The sequence below is a fragment of the Ambystoma mexicanum genome, chromosome 8 (genome assembly GCF_040938575.1).
Source record: "Ambystoma mexicanum isolate Mex_15411 chromosome 8, UKY_AmexF1_1, whole genome shotgun sequence".
In the NCBI taxonomy this organism is placed as follows: Eukaryota; Metazoa; Chordata; class Amphibia; order Caudata; family Ambystomatidae; genus Ambystoma; species Ambystoma mexicanum.
Window position 1 is genome coordinate 1,507,597,767 of NC_090929.1, and position 24,659 is coordinate 1,507,622,425.

A 24,659-nucleotide genomic window follows, 5' to 3' on the forward strand; every position below is an offset into this window, starting at 1 on the left:
AATTATTACCCACAGGCCTCTTCGCAAGCAATCCCATCAAGCCAAACCCCTGGAGTGAAAACTCAGGTAATCTCGATCATTTGAATTCAAACAAAGCCAATGCAGCATACACCGTGGCCGCAAAAATCCAATCCATAGGTTCAATTATATTAGGATCGAAGCGACAGGCGCAGATCTGCTTAAAGTGATGGATTCCTCTTAAATTGCAGACTAATCAAAATGAGGTCCTAAAACATTAATACGTGCTAAAGTTATCAGCAAAAGCAGGCAATTCTTAAGTTATTCACATACAGCAGGAAAGCATTTATTGGTGGCTATCCTTAAAGCAGACTTAGTCATTGATTAAGCAAGGCCATCTAACCAGATGAATACGTGGTTCTGGAATCCAAAAAAGCACAAGATGGTAGCCCCAGTCTTGCGAACTAAACTAAGATCTGCTGGCAACTTCAATATTATTATAAGAGGGGATGAAAGCGGACTTCAATAAAAAAAAAAAAGCCTCACTTGACAAGCAGGAGCAAGTTGCATTTTCCTTCGCAGAAATTTCTCGACATGTCCAATTGTAGCTTCCCCTGAAACCCGGACGAATTTCTTCTCCAAGGCCTGTTAAGAGAATGGAGACCATTTTTCCAATAAATATATTTTTCAGGAAATCATTTAAAGTGTCACAAAGTTATGCAAGAGAACGTACTTAAAAATGTAGCACAAGAGGACGAGAGAGAAATGTCACTATAGTGGTCAATGCACTAAAATATCAAACAGAATGTTGGTCCATTTAATTAAGTAAAAAAATCATACAAATATCAAAAGCTACATGCAAGGAGCACACAATATGTAGTTACAATTGTATTCCTATTGTTGACACACACTCCGAAATATACTACACACACAGATTTGCCAGTTAAGGCTCAAAACAAAACCATAACTCACGCCCTGCCATGCACAGGTTACGATGGCAAGGAAAACTACAAATGACATTACAAGTGGCCATTATCAGTGGTTACTGTGGGCGTGGCTATGACTTTTGGCAATACACGTGCCTCAAATTAGGACTCCTCAGGCAAACGGTCAGTCGATAAACCAATCAATTAAAAAGCCAAAAGTGCTGGAGTTTCCCACAAGATGTATAGTTAGGTACCTTCCACCTCACACTAGCCACTAATCAAGACAATTTTGATCACTGGCAACATATAATGCGATTGACATGAGGCTATTCTGAAGCAGATACCAATACCATTTCCTTGGAAACCTTGTACATTTCTCTCTACAAGCACTGGTTTATCTTCTGCGCCGAGAGGTTGGAGTAAACCATCTAAAATGCCAAAATGCACCCACGCTACTCTTTCTGTAGGTGGCCATTTGGTATTATAAAAGCCAACCCTAAAAAATATCATTGAAAAACAAAGGGGGTTCCTGGGAGTCTCTCTACCAGCACGAACACAGCCCATTGACCTGTTCTTGGGTGGATGGCCCCTGGGAGAGTCTAAACCAAGTAGTTAGCTCACTGTCCCTTTCACAGAGAAGAAATATCCCAGAATGTCAGTGTTTGTCCTGCCCAGGGGCAGTCCAGCACCAAAATGCTAGGCAATTCTCCTCTGACCTAGAGTACCAAAAGCAACCCCATACACGTGTTTCAGCCTTGTTGGGCATCATCAGTGAGGTGGAGCTGTGCCTCTCTGAGAACAGTGAGCAAGGGTCCACGTCTGGATTCCCCTGGTAACTTAGGGTGAGACCCAAAGTTACTTATATGCAAAACAAAGGGGGGTTCTGGGAGTCACTCTACCAGCACCAACACAGCCCATTGATCTGTTCTTGGGTGGATGGCCCCTGGGAGAGTCTCAACCAAGTTCGAAATTGAGGGGAGCTGGGAGCTATTTAGCTCCGCTTCTAGCATAGTAGATCCTGGTTAGCTTGAAACCAACAGCTACTAGGAGCTACTTTGGCTCCTAGGGCCAACTGGTACCTTCCAAACATGTAAATGTGACATTATCTTTGAGTTTTTGAGAATATTAATGAAGAAGAATTAGAATACATCTAATACACATTTAAACACAACGGTTTTTATCAAATTGACACAAAGTTAAAGGAGCATCTCTGGTAGCTCCTTGTTCCTGTGTGATGGCTCCTGCCTTCAGGGGGGTGCTCGACACCCAGGAGATGATTTTGGCTCCTGCTCATCGAATCTTAGCTTCGAACCCTGGTATTATGCCAGAAACATAACACTGATTCAATTAAGTTTCAATTTTGTTACATCGGTGTATCACCAAAGTGATGGTTGTTTTATTAGTAATGCAAACCACAATGCATGCGCTATTGTTCTGTGAAAAATATATTCAAAAATCTTCCAAAAATAAAGTTCCCCTTCTGAATATTTAGGGCTTTAAAGAGCATTGAACTGAATGATTCCACTTGTTACTAGCAAGAGACATCGGCATATAACCTAGAACATCTGTTACCATATCCTATAAGCATTACAGAAGATTCACTTATGAATTACACAATTAGCATTGTGGCAATCATTGAAGTTCAAATTTACATTTGGTATTAACCTAGTAGTCCAGTGTATCAGAGAATAGTAAAATGACTATGGTGAGGGAATCAAAGGTAGGGTGAGCTTACACATTTAGTGCGCCCCATTAACAGTATCATATCAGTCATGCACAGAACCAAGGATTCTCAACAGAAGAGAAGTCTTGAGAAATATTTGTAATTGCTTTATTTGCAAATTACTGTAGCCTTTAGTGGATGACACGAGTTTCGGCAAAAATTGACTTGCCTTTCTCAAATCCAGGCCTTGCTCACTTGGTGAATAGAAGCATAATGCAGGTTAGTGTTAAGTCATGAGCTCAATCCCACCTCATGCAGATGTGTCCTCAGCTTGGATTTGAGAAAGGCAAGTCAATTTCTGCCGAAAAACATGTCATCCACTAATGGCTACAGTAATTTGCAAATAAAGTCATTCCAAATATTTCTCAAGACTTCTCTCTTCTGTTGAGAATCCTCGGTTCTGTGCATGACTGATATGATACTATTTATGGGGCGCACTAAATGTGTAAGCTCACCCTACCATTGAAATATCAGAGAATAGTATTTGATTATTTATCCTCCCATCACATATTTTCAACAATAATAATTGTTGAAATGCCATCTCAATCAAGCGAGTATTCATCTGTTCAGCACTTTAACACACCTATTGCACTGACGAAAATATTGTTTTAGTGTGCATCTCCTATGTTTAATCTTATCTTTTGGTGATAATGTTTAATGAAATAATCAAGAGTGTTAAAAAACGATGTTCTCGAGATTCTGGAATGTTGGTGAACAAGGCAGCAGCTTAAACCAACTGCTCCTGCTCCCTCCCAGCCTATGGATAATAATAATATTGGAAATTGAGAAAAATGAATCCTGCGCTGATATCAAAGAAGAAGATTGAGATCCCTGACAACCCCAACTCCAAAAAAGCTAAACAAGGGGAGAAGATGGGTGAGAGTTCAGAGAATGGTGACATGTATGCACTGCTTCTCCAGATTGCCCAGGATGTGAAGGAAATGAAGTTTACCCTCAGTGAATTGTCCCCTCAAGTCGGTCACCTGGAGAATAGAGTCACCAAAGTGGAAGCAGAAAATACAACCTTGGCCACGGAGGTTGCAGGGAGTTATAGGGCCTACAAGGAGTTGAGATATGAAGTTTCTGATTTGAAGAGGAGGAACCTGATGTTGGAGGCTGATCAAAGGAACTTGAACTTGCGCTTGCTGGGTGTGAGTGAAGACTCTGCTTTGGACAAAAACCTCGATCACAGAGTCAGAGGAGTACTGGAGGCAACTTTGGGTAACAACATCCTAAAAGAAATGGACATGGATTACTCCTTTAGAGCTGGTAAGCTGGTCCAGGCCGGAAAACCAAGACAGATCATCATGGTGATGTCCAGAGTGAGTGCAAAGGAAAGGATTTTAAAGGCTGCGAGAGAAAAAGGGAAACTTCTGCTAAATGGAGATCAATTGGCGATCTATCCAGATTTCCCTAAGGAAATAGTGGAAATGAGGAAGGCGTTCAAAAGTGCAAAAGCTTTGGCACAAGAAAAAGGGATTAAAACTCTGCTGGTGAAACCAGCGACACTGAAGATATTTTTTGGATCAGGTGTCAAAACCACAGAGGATCCAGTTGAAGCTGAAAAGTGGCTGAGGGCTGGGGGCTTAAACGTGGATAATAGTATTGCAGATTGGTGTGATGCATGATGTATGAAGCTGTGAAGATGTAAGGTTACTTTTCTTTATCGATTCATTTTTTCCTGAATTTGTTAGATGGGAATTGGTTTGTTTAGGTATCAGAGCGTTATTAATGTTTCAAATATGCTCTAACGGTTTTTCGCTCGAGCGTAGGCTTGATGTGGGCTCGGATAATGGGTGCTTTACTCTACGGCAGTACGCGCTCTATAGATTTTTTATAGGTGATGGTGCTTGTTTTTTGTTTGGACGGAGTGCGGGAAGTGTCGTGCTGTCCGGAAATGTCAGCCGTGCGACACCCTTCGGAGTCTTGCCGGCAGTGGTGTGTTGGATTGGTGGATGCGGGTGACCGGCCACTGTTGACGCACATTTGAGGTAAGGCGTAGTGGCGCATTCTCCTTTGGGGCCGAAGGCACGCGTGTTCCGGGCAATGCGCCTTGCTGCATGCTCAGGTGTTGGGGGGGCACAGTGGGTTTAGAGGCTGGGGTGCATGTGTTGTGGCTGAGGGGAGGGGAATGCTCTTTGCACGGCTTTATCCCGGACTGCTGTGGTACGTTGATCGCATTGTAATGTGTTTCCATAGCCAGAATTAGATGAAGGAATGCCACGTTTGCGAGTATGCTGCCCAATGCTAATCCCCTGCACATGTAACAGTTGTTCTTGTCCTGGTTGCACACCCCTGACATGCTGAGTGGGGTATATTTGACATGTACTTGTACTGTAATAACGAAGCCAACTGTATGCCATTACCATCACTGCATAAAGATGGTGAGAGTTGTCACTATTGGGTACCTGGGGTTCCACTGTAGTCTACACCTTTTACTTTGCATGGGTACGTTTCCTTTCGTGCAGTAACGAAATCAGCTGTGAGAATGTAATAGTGCTGTCATCTAATGTGAACACTGACGAGGCCTATGGTTAAGATATGATTGTGCACCTCTGTCTACTTACCAAATCACAGACAGAATTTTCGATTAGGTTTTTTTTTGCAGTAATGCTTACGTTGAAGAGGGTTTGATTCCATTCTCAAAGCGCAATGAGTGATGTGCTAACACGTTATATCTGGAGTGCCCAGTTATACAGTACATTTGGATTAACACGGTGGGGGTTGCAGTTTTGTGCCATGGAAGTCACATGGGGGAATGTAGTGTCCAGGAAATACCGGAGATTCTGATTTTTATGCTTGGCAAGGTGAGTGGTAAGGCCACCGGGATAGTCATGGATTGGTGTGTGAATGCCATGGAAAAGTTTAATGCAGTATCTGGCTTCTAATCTCATTTGGTAGGGTGCAGGGACACAGGTATTTTGCAACTCTCTGTACACTTGCTCACACTTTCTAGTGATGATTCACGCTCAATTGCTCAGCATGCCCGCAGTAGTTGGGATTTGTGATGTTTACACTGATGGTTGTGACGGTAGGTGGATTAGTTGATGGTTATAATAAGAGAATTCAGGTTTTGTCTAGGCATGTGATTGACACATGGTGTGGTATTTAGCGTTTTTGAGTAGGCGATGTTGCATCTATTCAGGAATGCTCTTATTTGTGCTTTCATTTGCTGGAGAGTTGTGGGAATTCCTTTAGACCAAATTGTATTTTCAACTTCATTTGAATTTGACCAAATGTGGTCTGTGACACCCTTTATGGGCTTTCTATAGGCTGACCTAAGGGAGGGAGGGGGGTAGTCCCTTTCAGCGTGTAGCTGGAAGGGATGTTCTGGATGGTTGGGTGGTTCAAGCCCAGGAGTGTGTTTTTTTTATTTTATTTCTTTACTTGACTATAGGTTTAGGTAGTATTGTGCCTTATGAATTCATTGCAAGGATTGGGAAACGGGATCTAGCAATGTCTTACACTTATCAGAGGAATTTCAGAGTGGTATCTTGGAATGTGAATGGTGCACATTGTGCTGTCAAGAGGAAGGTGATTTTGAGTAAACTAGGGGAGATGGGGGTGGATGTCGCAATGCTTCAGGAGACTCATTTGTTAGATGCGGATATAGATAAGTGGAAAAAGGAGTGGGTTGGTGATGTTTATGGTTCATCGTTCACTACTGGTTCTAGGGGTGTGTGTATTCTTTTTAGGAAGAATCTCCAGATCACTGGGGTGAAGTGTGTGAAGGATGGGGATGGAAGGATAGTATGTGTCACTGCACATATTCAGGATGCTCAGTATTGTTTCTGCAATATATATGCTCCGAATGGGGGTGATGGTAGTTTTTTTGTAGCTTTAACGCAAATGTTGCAGAATGTAAATGCGATTAATGTGATTTTGGGAGGGGACTTCAATGTGGTTTTAGAACCTGGACTTGATAAAAGTGTGGGGGGTGTGGACAATGCCAACGCTCTAAAAAGAACAGCATTAAAGAGACTAATTGATGAATGGAACCTCACAGATGTTTGGAGATTGCAAAACCCTTCTATGAGACAATATACTTTCTTCTCTGCAAGGCATAATGCTTATTTGAGAATTGACCTCTTTATGACCTCTGGCCTCTGTACACAATCATTCCAAAGGGGTAACATCGGATCACTACTTGTTTCGGACCATGCTCCAATCTCCATAGACTTGCGATTGACCTTCCCGGTTCCTAGGTCTAACACCTGGCGGATGAATGTCTCCCTCTTGGACGATGATGAAATTGTGGACAAAATTGTTCAAGAGGCGAGATTCTTTATATCTGTGAATTGGACTGGTGAAGTCAGGGTGGAGTTTGTGTGGGAAGCCTTCAAATCATATATGCGAGGATTGTTGATTGGTTTGTCCAGCAAAAAGAAAAAAATGAGAGATGCAGAAGTGAAAAAGCTTATTGTGGACATTCAGGATCTTGAGAGAAATAATATGCAAAACTTTTCAGATGAGACTATTAAAATATTGAAGCAGAAAAGGAGACGATTGGAAGATTTGTATTCTTCGAAGGCTGAGTGGTTGCTTTTTAGAACCAAAAGCAACTACTATGAAAAAGGAGAAAAATGTGATCGACTTCTGGCACATCGGTTAAGGGTTATGGACAGTGGCAGATCTGTCAATGCAGTGGAAAGACAGGATGGGTTGGTGACTTTTGATCCTGTGGAGATTAATGCGGCATTTCTGTCATATTATAAAACCCTGTACTCTTCAGAGATCAACTTATCTGAGCGTACAATTGGTCAAGTCATTGATGACTGCCATCTGAAGAAAGTGAGTTTGGATTCCTTGGAGTGTATGGAAAGAGATTTGAACATGGAGGATCTCAGGTTGGCTGCTTATGCGCTGTATTCTGGGAAGTGTCCAGGCCTGGATGGACTACCAGCTGAACTTTTCAAAATTTTCCCAGAAGAGGTGTTTGCTTTGATGCTAGAGATGCTGCGCGCCTCTTTGAGGAATGGGTGCCTTCCAAGTTCAACAAGACATGCTTCAATCTCCGTTTTTCTGAAGGAGGGACGATCACCAGTGAAAACTGGTAGCTATAGGCCGATCAGTTTATTGAACACGGACAACAAGATTTTCGCCAAGGCGTTAGCTTTGAGGATTGAGAATGCGCTGATGGATATCATAGATGTAGGCCAATCTGGATTTGTAAAAGGCAGACATGTTTCAGAAAATGTGAGAAGATTGTTGCTGACACTGTATGAAAGCAAAGAACACCATAATGATGTGGTGACGTTGTCCTTGGATGCTGAGAAAGCTTTCGACCGTATTGAATGGACATATCTTTTAAGTACATTGAAAGGCTTTGGTTTTGGAGATACCATGATCGGATGGATAAGACTGCTGTATTCCCGGCCGACTGCTTGTGTTCGGACTAATGGCATGGACCCGGGCATTTTTGAACTTGGGAGAGGGACGAGGCAAGGCTGTCCACTGTCGCCAATTCTGTTTGTGATCGCCATGGAATTGCTGGCTGTGAGGATAAGAGAAGAGGATAGAATTGAGGGCGTACGCTTTGGTGCAGCCTCCCAGAAAGTTTGGTTGTATGCGGATGACATGCTGGTGGTGGTTCAGAATGTGGAGAGCTCCATTCCTGTGCTGATGGAGTTGATCGATGTGTTCAACAAGGTTTCTGGATACAAGATCAATTGGACCAAGTCGGAAGCGCTGCCGGCATCAACCACTTGCACTGTTTTGAAGATGCAGGGTTTTCCCTTTAAGTGGTGTCCGAATAAGATGAGATACCTTGAGATTTGGCTAACGAATGATGTCTCGAAAATAATGGATGTCAATATTACACATGTGATTCAATCTTTGGAGGTGGACCTGAAGAGATGGAATGCACTTAAATTGAGTCTCTGGGGGAGAGTGAATGCCATCAAAATGACATCAACACCGCGAATCAACTATGTGCTCAGTGTGCTTCCCCTGGACGTAAAGAAGGGCCATTGGCGGAAAATTGAGAGTTTAATCCAGTCCTTTCTCTGGGAGAACAAACAGCCACGCCTCAGCTTGTGGACATTGCAGCTGCCCCAAGACTGTGGAGGTTTGGGGGTTCCCGACTTTGAGAATTATCATTTGGCCTTTGGAGCCAGGCATCTGGTTCCATTTATTGAAGATTCGGAGGATGTTTGGACGCTGGCGGAATCAAGTAGTTCTTCTCCGTTGCCGCCTAGGGCCATACTGTCCACGGTGGATTGATCTGATTATCGCACATTTCCACCGACAAGATTCCTGAGAACTTGTTGGAGGGAACTATGGAAGAAAAGTAAGCGTAAGGTATGTGATAATGATTACATCCCTATCTGGTTGAATCCAGGTATTTTGCTGAATGGGAGGCCGCTATTGTGGTTGAACTGGCTCCTGAGTGGTGTACTATGGTTGAGTGATCTGATGGAAGACGGCAAATGGATCAGCTATAGAAGACTTTCACAAATTAAAGATCTCAGAGACTGTACAATGGGTGAATACAGAAAATTGAGAGGTTTGCTGCGGAACCAGAGAACTGTTGATGGCGGTGGTTGGCAGTTATGGCTACCTGAATATAAGACATTAGGTGGTATGGCGTCCAAAGTATATAGAAATCTGAGCCAACAGTACACGCCAGCAGAGGGGTTGTTAACTAAGTGGTCTGAGGTCCTTGGCTCTGATATGACTGTGGAGAGGTGGAGGTTTCTTTGTAAAAACGTAACTCTGACATCCATTAATCTTGGAGAACAATGCCGCCAAATCAAAATTCTTAATAGAGTGTTTTGGACTCCCCAGAGACTGTATGCGAGAGGGATGATTGACTCAGAATCCTGTTGGAGGTGTAAGCATGATGTCGGCTCCTTTGAACACTTGATCTGGGACTGTTATGAACTGAGGACATTTTGGAGGAGTGTCAGTGAGAAGATTAATGAGGTTCTATTACGGCAAGAGGATTTTGATTATAACACTATCATCTTGGGTGAGGATGATAAAGTGGAAGATCTCACTTATCCACAGAAATGCTGTTTTTTTAGGGCTACAAATTCTGCGAAAAAAATTGTTTTGAACAAATGGAAATGTGATGAGAGACCGACCTGTTCAGAATGGGTGGAGGACTTGAGGCAAGTGGCCAGAATTGAGAAGGTTATCCTTCGCAGGAACAAAAAGTTGAAATTGTTTGATGATATGTGGGGTGGGTTTTTGGATGACATGTGATAATAAGTTGGCCTGTTTTGCTTTTTAGATTCTGTGAAGGTTGGGGGTGGATATGGGGTGTGGATTCTATGCAATGAGTTCTACGATTACAATGCTGATAAGTTTGTTGGTTGTATGTTTTCTATAAAATTCAATAAACTTAATAATAAAAAAAGAAAAAAACGATGTTCTCATCGGAAGGTGGCTGACACTAGCTTCTGGCGCATGTGCAGCAGCCATCTGCTCAGAAGACGGGCCAAAGTAAAGTGCTCTGGATAAAGGTGTAATATCTAAGCTGGGCTGCTTGGTATGTCTCTCGACAACACCAACATTTACAGCAAACAGGTGGAAGAGTCTCTCAGGCCATTGAAATGGACGGGAACCTGTAAAAGCCACAATAGCCATATCACACAAAGGTTCATCTGATTTTCGAAAGACAAGGGGTCTATATTATGGTGGCATGATTACACTCCTCATCCTTTCAAGAAATATACTACAAACAACTGCAAACCTATCTCTATTGACAGATCGGGAAAGAGTGCTAAAGATCTCAGCCACAAAGTATGTGACCAATGGGTCCCAGTAAAAAGAAGCCCGACTGGTTAATGCAAGCTGCCATTTTGCCCGGTTGCGGGGAAGAAAATCACCCATGAGATGTTTCCGTGGGCAAAGATAACTTTAGACAAATGGGCACTATGAACATTTTAGTTAGGACAGGCACTATGAACATTTTAGTTAGGACATTTCACCACATTCTTTTTTTAAAACCGTGCTAAAGGTCACAATCAAAAACAAGTATTTACAAAGAACGGAGTGCTCCACCAAGAGGTACAAATGGTTAAAATAAAGGACGCCATATAAAAGTCAATAAGCAGCCGAGAAGAAAGGGTGCAATCAATGTGCTTGGTAATCTGAGGGACGCTCAAGGTAGAGCTCTTTATCATAATATTTCAGAAGGCCTAGACACAGTAGTCTATTCTGGCAGCAATGTACTGAAGGCATTTTCTGAGATCACTTGCATGGGAAAGAAATACATCTCTTAGCTGTGCAAAACATACTTGGGGTACTTTATTTATCAGCGTTATCATGGTAAGATTGTTATCTATCCTCCCTTCTATTATTTAGGGAACTTGCATAACCGGGATGGGAGAGAGTCTGGGAGCTTGCGGCCAGATGGTTTGATTGAAAATATTAGAGGCATCGCATTTTAAAATCGACTGGCATCCAAGCAGCTGCTGATTCCAGTCACATTGCCTGCAACAGGTTGACCAACCTAGAAATGGTACAAAGACGCAGTCTGATTTCTGCATTGCCCCCCTCAAGATAAATTAAAAACACAAACGTGTAGTAGACTTTTAGCCAGAGAATGAAGTTACAAGTTATAACCAGGGGTGCTCAAAACGTTTTTGTAAGGGGGAAACATTTTTGGTCTAATGTTTGGCTGGGAGCCCCAGTGATCACGATGGTACAAAGTGGGATCTGTCAGAGGAACCTGGTAAGCCCTTTGCGGGACCTCTGCAATTGGCCCAGCTTAGCCCACAGAACAGCACAGGGTGCAATCCTGGTGGTTGGACCCTAACGACCTCTGAAAGTCCTTGAGGGTTTGGATGGAAGATTATTTTTATTTTTGACAGGCATCTTAGTTTAATTTGATAGGAAGGGAACTCCCTTTCAGCAATGGGGTCAGGTAGGCATTTTTTCTTTTATTTGAATAAAAGTATCTTGAAACATGTCCTCTGGTCCGAGTCCTTCTGGCTTGCCCCACTGTTTAAAATAGGAGTGCCCGTTGTGTAGCCTCAGAAGTATCCGTAAACTTGTTCATGATGTTTTCTATTTCCCCTTCACATTCCCGAGTACCTCCCTCTGTTCCCTGTGGACAGACTGGGACTTGTACAATTCCACCTGCTTACTTGTCCTCTTTATTCAGACCTGAAAGACAGAAGGAGGTTGTTTCTATTTAAAACACTTCTACTACATAGCCTTTGGTGCATCAGAGATGTGCAAGAACATGTACAAGACAACGTAACGCTTAATGGAAGGAAGAGGCAGGGTGCATAAGCCATGGGCATTGCAAGTAAAGCTGCCCTGTTTAAATCAGCACTCACTGCAACCATAAACAGAAGCACACCAAGGCAAGCATTCACTCTCGAACACAGGCTTTATCAGGGGCGGCTTTAGGTGGTACAATTATGGACGCTGCCGAAGAGCTGGATCAGGGTAGGTGAGCATGGGAGCTGAGCTGTGAAGCGACGGGTTTATTGGGCTCGACTAGAGCTGAGCCTTTATATAGGAAGGTGGCGCAACAAGGCACACCACTCCCAAATATGTACGTAAACTTAAGCTGCTTTTGCTGGACCGTCACCCACCTCTCTCCCCAGGAGAACGAGAAATCTATAATTCCTATATAGCGATTTACTTCCATTAGTTGGTCATGATGTCAAACCATATTTCAATATTGGAAGTATTAGCACTTCTCATAAAATGTAACAACCAGCAAATGTTTAGGCTTAGATTGTAGCACTTCTTATCCCAAAAAAGTAACTGAGGTGCTCATCCCACTGCATTTGACGGATGGTTTGGTGGAATTGGATGAAATTAGTAGACTGCAAACTCTGTACAGTCAACCTGATAAGAAAAGACAATAAAACAGTGTGTGGTATAACAGGGAACACAACTTGGATAAGATACTCAGAAGTAAGCACAACTGCCTAGTTTGTCAATCATGTTTATTTCGAATGTACAAATACATTCATGAACCGAATATACAAAATTATTAGCAAACAGTAAATATTGTGGCAAGGCCTGCTTACAGGCCGTGTCAGGGAAGGGAGGGAGACCACCTCAAACATTCCCTGGTGCTCGAGCGAGTGTGTACAGACCCCTCTCCAATCCCCCACCTTACCTATGATGGCGAACACTGACAAGGGAAACCCGCAGCGGGAGGCAGCAGAGGGAAGCCACCACGCAGCAGCAGTTTGCACTTCTTCGCAGCACACAGCCAGCACCCTAACACTGGACACGTGGGCAAAGTCTCCAGCAATCTACACACCATTCAGGAAAAGAGGCCTTATGGAACAGGGACTCCAGTTCCTTCGAAACTCTTCCACTTTCCTTGCCAGAGATGCTTCCAGAAAAAGGGGTGGGGGTTACAAGCCCTTTTTGAAACCACCCTAAACACTCCCTCTGCCACTCCCCCTTGAGTCAGGAAAACGATTTGACAGGGTGACACCCAATCCTGGGAGGGGGTGGGGTGTTTAAGGAGGTGTTGTGTAAGTGTGGGCTAGTTGGGTGAGGAACGGGAGCGGAGCATGACGTCCAAGAGACCAGAGGAGGTAAGAGCGACTTGCGTGTGGAGGCTATTGTTAAGGAAGAGGTCTGTGGAGTGTTTGTGTGAGAGAGAGGAAAGTGTGAGTATTAGAATTAGATTAGGAGTAGTGGTGGAGTGGGGAAGTAGGAGCGTAGGCAGCAGTAGTGGTGGTTGGGAATAAAGATAGTAGGTGGCGGGAGTCGTGAGGAAAGAATAAAAGTGGTAGAGTGGTAATCGGTAGTACGGCAGTGAGCAGGGCCCCACATCCCTGGGTGAGCAGGGACCATATCCCTGGGGTCTGTAGTAGAAAGAAGGGTGTACAGGATACAATATCCCTGAGAGTCCCTGAGGGTCGAACAAGAGTTAGCAGAGGGTGATCAGGGAGCTATATCCACAGGTTCTGTAACAATGAGAGCGGTGTGCAGGGCACCATACCCCTGAGTGTCTCCGAGCAGTAAAGTGAGTAGAGCTTTAGTGGTAGTAGGGAAATAGGAACAATAGCAGAGTTGGAAGAGCGACATGGTGTGGGAGAGTAGGCGGGGCTATTGGCATTAAGTGAGATAGAAATTATAAGGAGAGAAATAGCAAGAGGTGGGGAAGTAGAGTGAGAGGAAGGAGGGAAAAGGAACCAAGGGAGAGGGATAGTTAGAAGTACAAGCAGCAGTAAAACAGGAGTGGGAAAAGAAGTAAGATCGAAGGGTGGAGGTAGGAAAGGCAGAGTGAGAGATTGGAGGGACAGCAACATGGTGGGAGGAGAATAGATTAAGGGATCAGTACAGGAAAGCATCAAGTGTGTGAGGGTGTGAAAGGAGTGTGCGCGACGCTGGGTGAAAGAAGGCAGAGAGACTAACCAACTAGAAGAGAGGGAAATTTAGAAGTTCCCTAGGGAGACAGGTAGCCAGCGTCTTAGGGAAAACACCTATAGTCATATTTAGAAGAAAAAATAGGTGTTACCAATCGGTAGTGACTAACAGCCAGGTAGGGACGTCTGGGGCTGAGAGGTGGGTCTCAGGCCTAGAGAAAGGGACGGTCCTAGCGCCAATCATCACGAGTCCCCTAGACCACAAAAAATCAAGAACAGAAGCAGGTATTCTGACCATTAAGCATTCAAATAAACACCCTTGGACTGTTCATAAGAGTCAGTGTGGTTATTTGTGACGGGAGACTGTCACAATATATGCAAAACATAGATAAAAAAAAGAATCAGTATACAATTCCTAAACAACTGTCAAACCTTATATTTTAAATAGTCCAAATTCATCTGGTTAAACTATATAAATCAAAAGAACAAATGCATACAAGAATTAAGTCATCTTATAAAGATTAGTCTGTACAAATTTAGATAACAATTAAGATGGTAAATCATTTTCCCAAATTTTTAGAGCACACATCAAACAAGTTAATTAGGCCCACTTTATTCGTGACGAATCGACCTTTAGTAAATATAGGGCCAGACAGCATTGGCAAAATCAAAACCGCTCTTAAAATTAAGGTCATTGTTTTACACCCAATGTGTGCATCTGTAAGAAAAAAAATATATAAAATGCAGAAGATCTCCACATGGTGCTTGGCAAAGCAGGCAGCTCTTCTCGGTCTCCTGGCCTAACCAAACAGCCGTGATGCCTTTTCTTAATGGTAGGCAATTACACCTTGGACTGGTAAATTAAGCATCTTTCAGATAGATGATTACTCCAAGATAGATAGATAGCAAACAGTTAGAGGTTATTATATGTCTTCATTTGAAAGGTTTCATCACTTCATGCGAATTCTGCGTATCCTTGACGTAAGATAGAAGCCATGCTTTTAAGATTTTTACAACCAGCCTCTTCTAAGAAACCTGGTGTATAAAAGTGACTTTGTGCATTCACTTTTGTCAAGAGAGTTGATATGCCAAAGCCTAGGGAAAGACATTGCACCCAGTTTGTGCAACACTGCTTTAATAATGGATGCATTCTTGCAAATGCGTAAGCAGTGAAAGACTGGATCCAAGGAAAGGACATCTTCTAAAAAACATAGTCCAAGTCAAGTGTGCACAGCATAATTAGAAGAGGAGCTCGGAAGACAATTTCTTAAGGAAATCGTTGGCCCCCATATGTAACAGAGATAAATCTGAAAAACCCCAGAGAATAGCCATATTTAGCTACCGCTATTGTTTAGCTAACTGCAGAATAGCGCGAAGCATGCCTTAGGGCTTGGGTGGGGCTTATATAGCCAACCACGCCCTGCCACTCCCATTGTGTAATTAATTCCAGAAGCTCTCTGCTACACCCATGATTGCAGATTAATGCACAAGCTAATGGCTTAGAGCTATGTTCTTAACTCCAATTAGCAGAGAAATCAATCACTCAGTGGCAGACCGACTATACCTGTGTTTTCCTTGAGGTTAGCTCCATAAGCTTGGTGCCAGAGGCACCAGGACTGGGTCCAGGTGGGCTCCTTTGAGGCTTGATCCAGTCAGGGCCCTTAATGTGCCCCAATGTTCCCACTGCTGCTGGGCTGGGGCGATCTGGTCTGCTCATCGTGACAGGTTTCCCAGCCTGACGATGGGAAATATTCACAGCATGTGAATCCATCAAAGATCCAATGCTGGAGATGTCTGAAGTCTTGTCCTTTTCCGAAAGAGCGGTTCCCCCCCCTCCACCCCATTACTGTGATCTCTGGTGGTTTGGGTTGTGTGGATCTGCCTGTCACTGAGGGAAAGCTAGTGACACTACGGCCTCACGGAAGACATAGGTAAAGCATGCTTCCCACTCACCCGCGCACGAGGCGCCAAGTTAAAAACTGGGAAGCCTCTGAGGATTTAAATACTTCTGAGCTCCCTCAAATGGAGGAATCGTCCCAAGGTGCTTGTGTAACTAAAGTTCCTGCAGGCAAGCAGTCACTTCATCACGAAGGTGGGGTTCCTTGGGTAGAGCAAAGGGACTTACCATCTTCCCAGGACATGGGATGGAGAAGATCTCCACACAAGGCGGCCATGGGGGAGCCTGCTTTGAGTAACTCGATTGAAGAGATGATGAAGAGGGTGGAGTAAGTATACTCCCCTCTTCAACATCGGAGGTTGAGCTTACAACATCATCAGGAAGAATACGTTTTAATGTGGGTGTGACCCAGGAGGAAGTCTCTAAAAAGAGCTCAATGTTTGGCTCCACGCCTAATGCACCTTCTCAAACCAGGGAGGCGCTGGTAACCAACAAGGAAAGGGAGAAAGAAGGCCCATCCTCAATGATGGAATCTGTGTGCATACAGGACTGTTCGTACTTGGAAGATGTGTTCAACAGACCCGATTCCCAGGACTCTGAGTCACAGGGGCGAGTGGGCCAATCAACCTCTATGTCGCCGCAACCGTCTCGGTTGCAGCTTTCCATGTTAGAGCAGCAGCATTTGGCATTGGCAATTAGAATGGCTAAGGATGCGGAATTGCTCAATACGACGCGCTTGTTTCAGAGAGGCCGAGTGCGTTTAATGAGCTGACAACCCTCTTGCGGGGCGGTCTGGAGGGCCAGGCAATCTACTGGAATCCTCGGCCCTAATAGGCCCGACCTCCTGCGGAAAGGAAGGATGGATTACATTTTACATTCTGAGAGGGAAACCAGGAGGGAGTCATTTCCTCTCAGATGGATCCCCTGGATAGGATTCCGCCAGAGGCAGTACTATATGACCAAGTGGTGTTGCCACTGTACTCCCAGCGGAAACAAATATCTGAATCTTCAGCATCAAGTGACTCCCAACTTAATCAGTCTTCATCTCACCGAATCCAGAATGAGAATGATTCTGGGGCAAAGCATGGGGGGATGAATGGCCCCAGATGCAACATTTGATCATGTTATCAATGGCGGTGTCAATTAATCCCTTTGTGAAATTATACGAGAATCCGCAAGAAACATTTAAAGATCAAGCCACCTTGTTGGCCTTGTCTCATACAAAGTTGGTGTTCCTAGAGTCATTTTTGAGCATGGTTCAAACAAGATTTCATTAAAAAGCTGAGTTGTCTGCCCAATGGCAGGCTAGGTTATTCGATCTAGTGAGAGGGGAGATTGCGGAGAAATCAACAATGATGTTGACTTTAATGGATTTAATGAAATGGCAGAGGAGGATCAATGTAGACAGGTGTTATCTGAGCCCCAGGTGGATGATCCAGCCTCTAGGGTTTTAAGACCTAGCCCTTTAGAGGTGGGAGAGGGCGCGCAAGAATTGGTGACCTCTTCCTTGAGGGTCCGGGCCGTGGCTACTGGAACACGTTCACTGCAGGATCAAAGAGATCTGGGCGGGTTTTGGATGGGGGAAAGGTTGATGATAAACTGGTGAGGGAGGGGAGTTCAAGACAAAAGTTGGACAGCGACCCGAAAAGGGAGGCCACTGTAGTGGCGAATATCCAGGCCATGGACAAATCTCAAGATAAGGATGTGCTTCTAGGGGCTGGGTTGAACGTTTTGTGCAGTCTTTGGAAACAAGAAAAATAGCCCTCATGAGAAAGCAAACCCTGTCCTTTCAACAACAAAAAAAAATCTAAAAACCAGTTGGCAAGCAGAAGGGGGCGTCCCTGTGGTTCGAGGGCCTTCCTGAGAAACATCTTGCTTCCTAAACCAGGTAAAGAGGGGACAACCCAGAAGAGGGTTGGTTGTAAAATTGTAGCAGAAGAGAATAGAGAGAATGAGTGCTTCTTACAAAATGAGGTGCCGGAAGAGGACATACAATTGCTATTGAACCTCTCAACTTATTTGGAGAAATCGTCCATGGGGGAAATTGACCAGATGAATGCAAATTTTGAGGTGGACATAAGCCCAATGATCCCTCTGAAGGATATAAGATCAAGGAAGACTACTGAGGAAAATCAACAAAAGCAGATGGGTGACGCCTGGTTGATGTCGCCCATATTCCGTACTTTGGAGCAAAAGAGAGACTTGGTTGATAGCACAGTATTCCCTCTAGGGTGGAGGCAGGACGGACTCTATGAAAATCTCATCTGCGGAAAGAACAGACGTTTCCTTCTATTACAGACAGAGAAGATATAGGAAAGAGGATCATTACCATCGCGTGTTGATACCGGAAAGGGACGGCCTAATAATAAACAGATCAAACGTCTTAAAACTTCTTCATTGTTCGCCTAAACTGACGTTTATTTCCCCAGAGGACATAAACATTGTGGAATTTGTGGACGAGGAGCATCTGTACTGGCTGACGCTCCATTTGTCATCAGATCTGGTGAAGAACTGTTTGCTAGAAGCTGCAATGGGCTTTCTACCTTTGGGTTTTGAGCTGACAGGGGGGAGTGTAAAGACTAGAGGGGGGGTCTGTACTTCTGCTCTCTATATGGCAGAGGAGAGGCACAGAGGATCCCAGCCAAGATTCTCTATTATTGGTAACGTAGTCGAGCAAGCAAGGCCTCGCTTCTCAGGAGGTGATGCAGGTTGGTTCTTAAGTACAGTGTAGTCCCCAAGCCCCCACAAAGGAATGTCCACACACTATTAGTTAAAGCACAGTCTTTATATAATTAATATTCAAGGTTATGTACACCATCACAATAACTCACTTTGTGCTCAGAAAATCAACAATGGTAGATATATACAGTGGTACCACAATTATTATCAGATCTCATTAAAGTGCATCAACTATACTGTCAAATGTCACACAGATCAATAAAAAGGAAACCAGCAATAGGCATAGGAAGGAAAGCAAGATGGTTGAACAATAGGCAGATTACTGGTCCCTACCACTAGACACAGTTCTGTGTGGAGATCCCCCCCCACCTGGGCAACCTGTAAAATAAAGATGTAGCACAAGCCCAGTCCATATATTGATCAATAGTCTTATCCTCTCCTATAATGTTTTTACCCTCCCAATGTACCTGGTGGAGCAGAGTTCTTCGAAGAAGCGTCGATGGATCCTTCTTGAGTGACTCCCTTTAAAGCAGGAGCCACGGATCGTCAAGAGGCGTCTAAGAAGTTGAACTTGGCGTCGATGAAAGGTTTGGGGGTGCTGAGGCCACGGCGTCGATCCAGGCGGTGCTCGTCGGCGACGTCCTGCATGGATGAGGTGTGCGGGGCACCTCGGCGAATGGTAGTTCAGGAACGCAAAGAGTTTCTGAAGAACTGTAGCCCGACAAGGGCGTCGAGTCGTTGAAGGCTTTGTGGTCTTCAGGTGGTGGGAAACCCACCGGCGGAATCTCCTCGGTGCGTCAGCGTCCTCGACTTTCTCCAGCGGGATAAAGCGGTCGACGGTGTGGACAAGGGAGTCCTTCGATTCAACTGTCTTGGGCAAAGGAGCGGGTGGCTCCGGTCGTCGGCGCCACGGCATCAAGCAGTCCCCTCTTCTGGGCAACACGGCTTCGACGGGCCTCCAGCGGTTACGGCGATACTCCAAACCCTGGTCGACGACAATGGACTTCGTCGGTGTCCGGGTGCTTCACTTTGTTCTCCTCAGCGGTCCCCGTCCCCGGTCGGCAGCCTTCCGAGGGTGTGACTTCCAGGGGGCTTCGGCAAAGGTTAGCAGTGCTCGATGGTCCCTCGGAGCACGGGAAGAGGGCGCCTAGCCAGGTCCTCTCTCGGATCAGTCCTCGACGAACTCCGCAGATTTCGGATCGGGTCGAAGCAAATGCAGCAGCAGGTCTTCTTCCAGCTGGGCGTCGAGGATAAGCAGTTCCAGTAACTCTTCAAGTGTTGACTCAGCTTCTGAACAATTTCCAGTGGTGAGAGGTCCCCAGATAGACTATTCTGTCTCTCATCCACACTGCTAGGTCACACTCAGCGGCCAATCATACAGAAGGCCATTCATGCAGTCAGTCAGCCAATCAGGCATACAGTGCATTCAGGCCATAATCCTCCCTCTCAGACACTCACAACAAGGAATGTGTATTGGGACAAGTACCCAGCCATTCAACACTACACACTGCATTCATGCCAGTTTTGGGCAGGGCTGTCTCAGTCTTGGTCTCTCATACCAGACACCAGACATCCACAACAAGAAGTGCATATTGGTCACACACTCCATTCACCCAGGTCCCACCCACAGGGCGTACCCACAACAGACAGTCACTGGGAAGGCTCCAGCCAGTCTGGCCTGGGCTTCACAACACCACCATATATGGAACTTCCACCCAACAGCCAGTCAGGGGGAAGGGACAGATTCAGAGCTTCCCAGGACTTTGGGAAAACAACGTAACAGGCAATAGGAAACAAGATGGCCCCTGTGGCCTCTTGCTTTCTATAAGAAATCAACTGATTCCGATGGCAGGGCCTCGGTAGCCCAATATGGAGGATACTCAGAGCACCCGTCAAATTCAGCATGGAGCTGCCACCAGCCTATACATACACTATGGGCACAGGGTTGCACTCCCAGCCATGGGTGCCATAAGGGTATCCCATGGGTTGATACACCAAAACAAAAACGGGAAGAGCTGCACTGCCAGGAGTCCCACATGGACTCCTGGGTAGAAAACAATACAGAACACAAATGAAAAAGGACTACAGGACAAGGGCGGGGTGGCTCTGTCCCTCCAATGCATTTCCAGCATCACAGGGAGATGATAGGCCCTCAACCGAGGAAATATTATTCTTGTGGGAGGGAGGTGAAGGTGCCCAGGGTGGACAAGCTTGATATGGCTGCAGATGGGGGAAGGTTTGATAATCCCATAAAGAATTCAAGCGTTTGGGGGGGTGATGGGAAAACACGCTTGAAGGTTACATTTGAATGTCGAAAGGGAGAGGAAAGTAATGCCAAGCAGTCATATGGAAAGGGAAAAAGTTTGAACTCTGATGAGGACTGGGGATGGGTAGCTTCTTCCTTAGTGCGAAGGTCAGACCCGAAACTCCACAAAACAAGAAGAGTTCCCCTATCCTTGGCATCATGGAATACCAGGGGCTTTAGGCATTTATTTAATGAGGGGGGCTTAGATCTGTGTCCCCTGGATGTGATTTGTATGCAGGAAACATGGTTGGTTTCCAAACCAATCTGTGAGAGCTGTCATGTCCATTTCTCCCCGGCCTTGTTGAAAAGTCGTGGTAGGCCCTCTACGGGCCTTATAAATCTGGTAAGAAGGGGATGTATATGTGTAATTTCAAAATTCAAGCAGTTGAGTCTGTCTGTTTGTGCAGTTAGTGGTACTGTCGTGGGTACGAGAGAGGGAGGGGGGCCCATCACACGTTATTGCTTTTTAACGTATACTGGAATCCAGAGAGAATTGGGGATGAGACTTGTGGATCTGGTGACGCACGCATTGGTGGAATACAATAAACCCACAGTTATGATATGTGGAGATCCTAATATCAAATGCCTTGATGTGAGGGGCCTAACATTACACAAAGATAGACTATCCAAAAAGGCAGTTTTATGGGTGCCCAAGCTAAAAGAGAGGAATATTACAATGGTAAATGGTAATATGAAAGGGGAGACATCTGGGAAAACAGCCTGATGCAGGGATGCTTTAAGGGTTCATTTGGATTATATTTTTGTGTCTACTGACATGTATGAATGGTTAGAATGCTTAGCAGTTATCCCGATGCTAAGCAGTGACCATTGCCTGCTAAAAATAACCTTTAAGGGGCAAATTAAGGAAATAATGGTTTCAACTGAAGGCCTTTTATCCCCCGGAATGAGGTGACTAAGATCTCTAGTAGACTTGAGGGCCTAATGTCAAATAATGGTGGGGGGGGTGTGGACGACTCCTCTGTATTTTTGGCTTTTCAGCAGAAAACCTCCTTAGGGGTCAAACCTGATCTGAAGAGGTTACATGTGTCAAGCATGGTAGTGAAACAGATGAAATAAGAGCCAAGGTCTGATTTAAGAGCTATAGATTGGCAGCAATCCAGAGACAAAGTGAGGCAAAAATAAAACGAAGGAAACAGCGATATAGGAATTGGCTGCTAGATTCTAGGGCTCAGCTGTTTCAAGAAGATGCGGAAACCATGATGAGGGCCTTGGCAAATAGAAACACCCGGGATCTCTGGTCGCTACTTAATAACAATGCCATGTTTCAGTTGGCTACAATGACACCAACGGTACCAGAGAAGTTCTGGATTTGATTCTTTACTGAACTTTTCTTAGCATCGGACCAACAACGACCGCTCACAGCTAGAAAGGGCTCGGTGCCTTGGGCAATAACCTTCGACAGGGAGGGGATATATTATATTGGATAAAACATCTAAACCCGTTGAGGGCTGCAGGGTCGGATGGATTAAACAACTACTTCATTAAACAAAATCCGGAGGAATGGTTGGATTTTTGTTTGATCTTGTTTACTCGAATATTGGCTGTAAGAGAGGTCCCTGTATCATGGAGGTACGCCCTTGTGGTCACTATTAAAAAGGGGAAAGGGACAACCCACAAAACTATAGGCCCATTGCCCTCCTGGACTCTCTTGGGAAAATGTTCGCCTCAATTCTACTAAAACACCTAAACTCATGGGTCCCGGAGTCGGTGCATTTTGATATAAGGCAAGCAGGCTCTGTTCCGGGGGTGGGAACTAGTCTAAACCTTTTGATCCTCAATGTCCTGAAGGTAAGAACTATGGAGTCTCAGCAAAATATATGTATGACTTGCATCGATCTGGCGCAAGCTTTTGACAGTATTAATAGAGAGATATTGTGGGGGAAGAGGTCTGTCTGGTCTTGCCCGCCTGTTCTTTTGGAAGCCATAAAGAGCCTCTACTCGGGAACTTCAATAAAGGTCAGATTGACTGCTTGGGGGTTACTTTCATCCTCAATTCCAACAGGTAGGGGATTGAAACAGGGTTGCCCCTTGACACCTACAATCTTTAATCTATTCCTCTCAGGCATGGCTTCAAGTGAAAAGGAGGTTAAGAGCCTTTCATCCGCAACTTTATAGGCAAAACATGCCTTGGGTTATGTACGGGAATGAAGTGGTAGTAAGAGATTGTACACCAATGGGCCTCCAAAAGGAGACTTACTCACCTAAATGTGTACTTTAAGAGCAATGAGTTGCAAATAAATACAGATAAAATGAAAATCACAGCTTTTACAAGCGCAGAAGGAAGGCAAACCCCAAGCTGTCATGGTACATAATCACGCAGAAGATGGAGCGTTTAGAGTTCATAACTTATCTGGGCATCCTTATTAAAAACAACGTAAGGGAGAAGATATAGACTGAAGAGTTAAAGCGTAAGTGCATTAGACTGGCACCGCAGACGAAAGTAATATGGAAATTTGGTAGATTTACGCTTGTCCTTATTCTAGCCTTTTACAAACAAAAGGTGCCTCTCATCCTACTTTATGGAGCAGAAACAGCGTTGAGGATTCCCTCGACTTTTTGGAATTTGTTGGCAGGTGTCTTTTGGAGGCGAGTTCTCGGACCCGACTAATTGTTTGCCCGTCGCATTAATTAGATTTGAACGGGGACTGCAGTCACTTAAATCTATGGTTAAGTAGAAGTCCTTAGGTCTGTAGAGCAAAACTGTGGTGGAGAATAGATTGAACAGCGATAAGGACTTTGGGGTCTTAAGGGACCGAGTTGTTGTCTCCTGGAAACTTAAGTGTAGAGAGGACTTGGAAGCTATGGGTATAAATGAGGACACGTTGAACATCCCGGACAAAGCCAAAATCCAGTTGAGAAGGCTCGATTGTATAGAGAACATGGATGTAAGATCTGCATATGAAGACTCCATTAGTCTTAAGATGTAGCAAAGGGCCATTAACCAAATGCCAAAGTACCTGGTAAAATTCTTTTCTAATAAACATAGGAATGTTTTCTTAAGGTTGAGGTTAAACATTCTCCCGACAAAAGACATTCTATGGTATAGAAGGGATAAGGCTGTTGGTTCGCCCTCGTGTAGGCACTGTAAAGCCCACGTTGAAACAACTAAACATCTTCTGTTGGATTGCGGTGCCTTAGAGGTGACGAGGAGTACATTCTTAAGTGATGTATTGTCGGAGTATAGAACTTTAACGAAAGAGGAATGGTGGGAAGAGTCCCTGTTGGGTGAAAGAGTTTCAGTGGTATTGGCTATCACAAAGATTTTTATAAGTTTTAGAGTTAAATTGTGATATAAGGAAGTGTCCATTTCTTTTTTTGTGCTGGGCTAAGATATGGTTTCTGTTTATCTTAGTTTAAGGATGATGTAAGAACTGTTGTTTTCATTTCTTGGTTGAAGGGAGGGAATGTATCATGAAAGGTTTGTAATAAACCTTAACATGTTTAATAAAAAAAGAAAATAGTGAACACAGAGCCCAAATATCAACCATTTCTGCAATAAATCAGCTTTGATCCTGTCTATACCAGGACGTTTGTATGCCTGCTTTTCAGTAGCCCCCCCGAACCTCATGTAAAGTAAATTCCACTGTCCTAGATTTTGGGATTGCTAGGTACAAGATAAAAGGTCTTCTATGAAAAATCCTGGCATTTGGCAGTTTTGAAAGGCCTATAGAGTGAAGCAAAGTGGGCTACACAAGCATGGTCCTCAACACTGGTTGCACAACCAGTTGAACTGTGTTGGTAAATTGGGTCATTCGTAACTAAATGCCAACTTTTTGGGTGGGTTTCCGTGTGGAATGATCTATTAATTCAGACCAGGCTAGTTTGTCCAATTCCCTTTTATGACTAGAAATTGCTT

The 24,659-nt window shown here is 44.5% G+C and overlaps 1 protein-coding gene across 3 annotated transcripts in view; it reads right to left on the reverse strand.

The window, feature by feature from the left end:
- The window catches only part of PCGF6 (polycomb group ring finger 6), a 583,658-nt gene that overhangs the window by 181,474 nt on the left and 377,525 nt on the right, over positions 1-24,659 (reverse strand). For all 3 annotated transcript variants that reach the window (XM_069611699.1, XM_069611698.1, XM_069611700.1), the window contains exon 8: positions 505-603. In XM_069611699.1, coding sequence (XP_069467800.1) covers positions 505-603 — 99 coding nt within the window. The remainder of the gene's footprint in view (positions 1-504; positions 604-24,659) is intronic.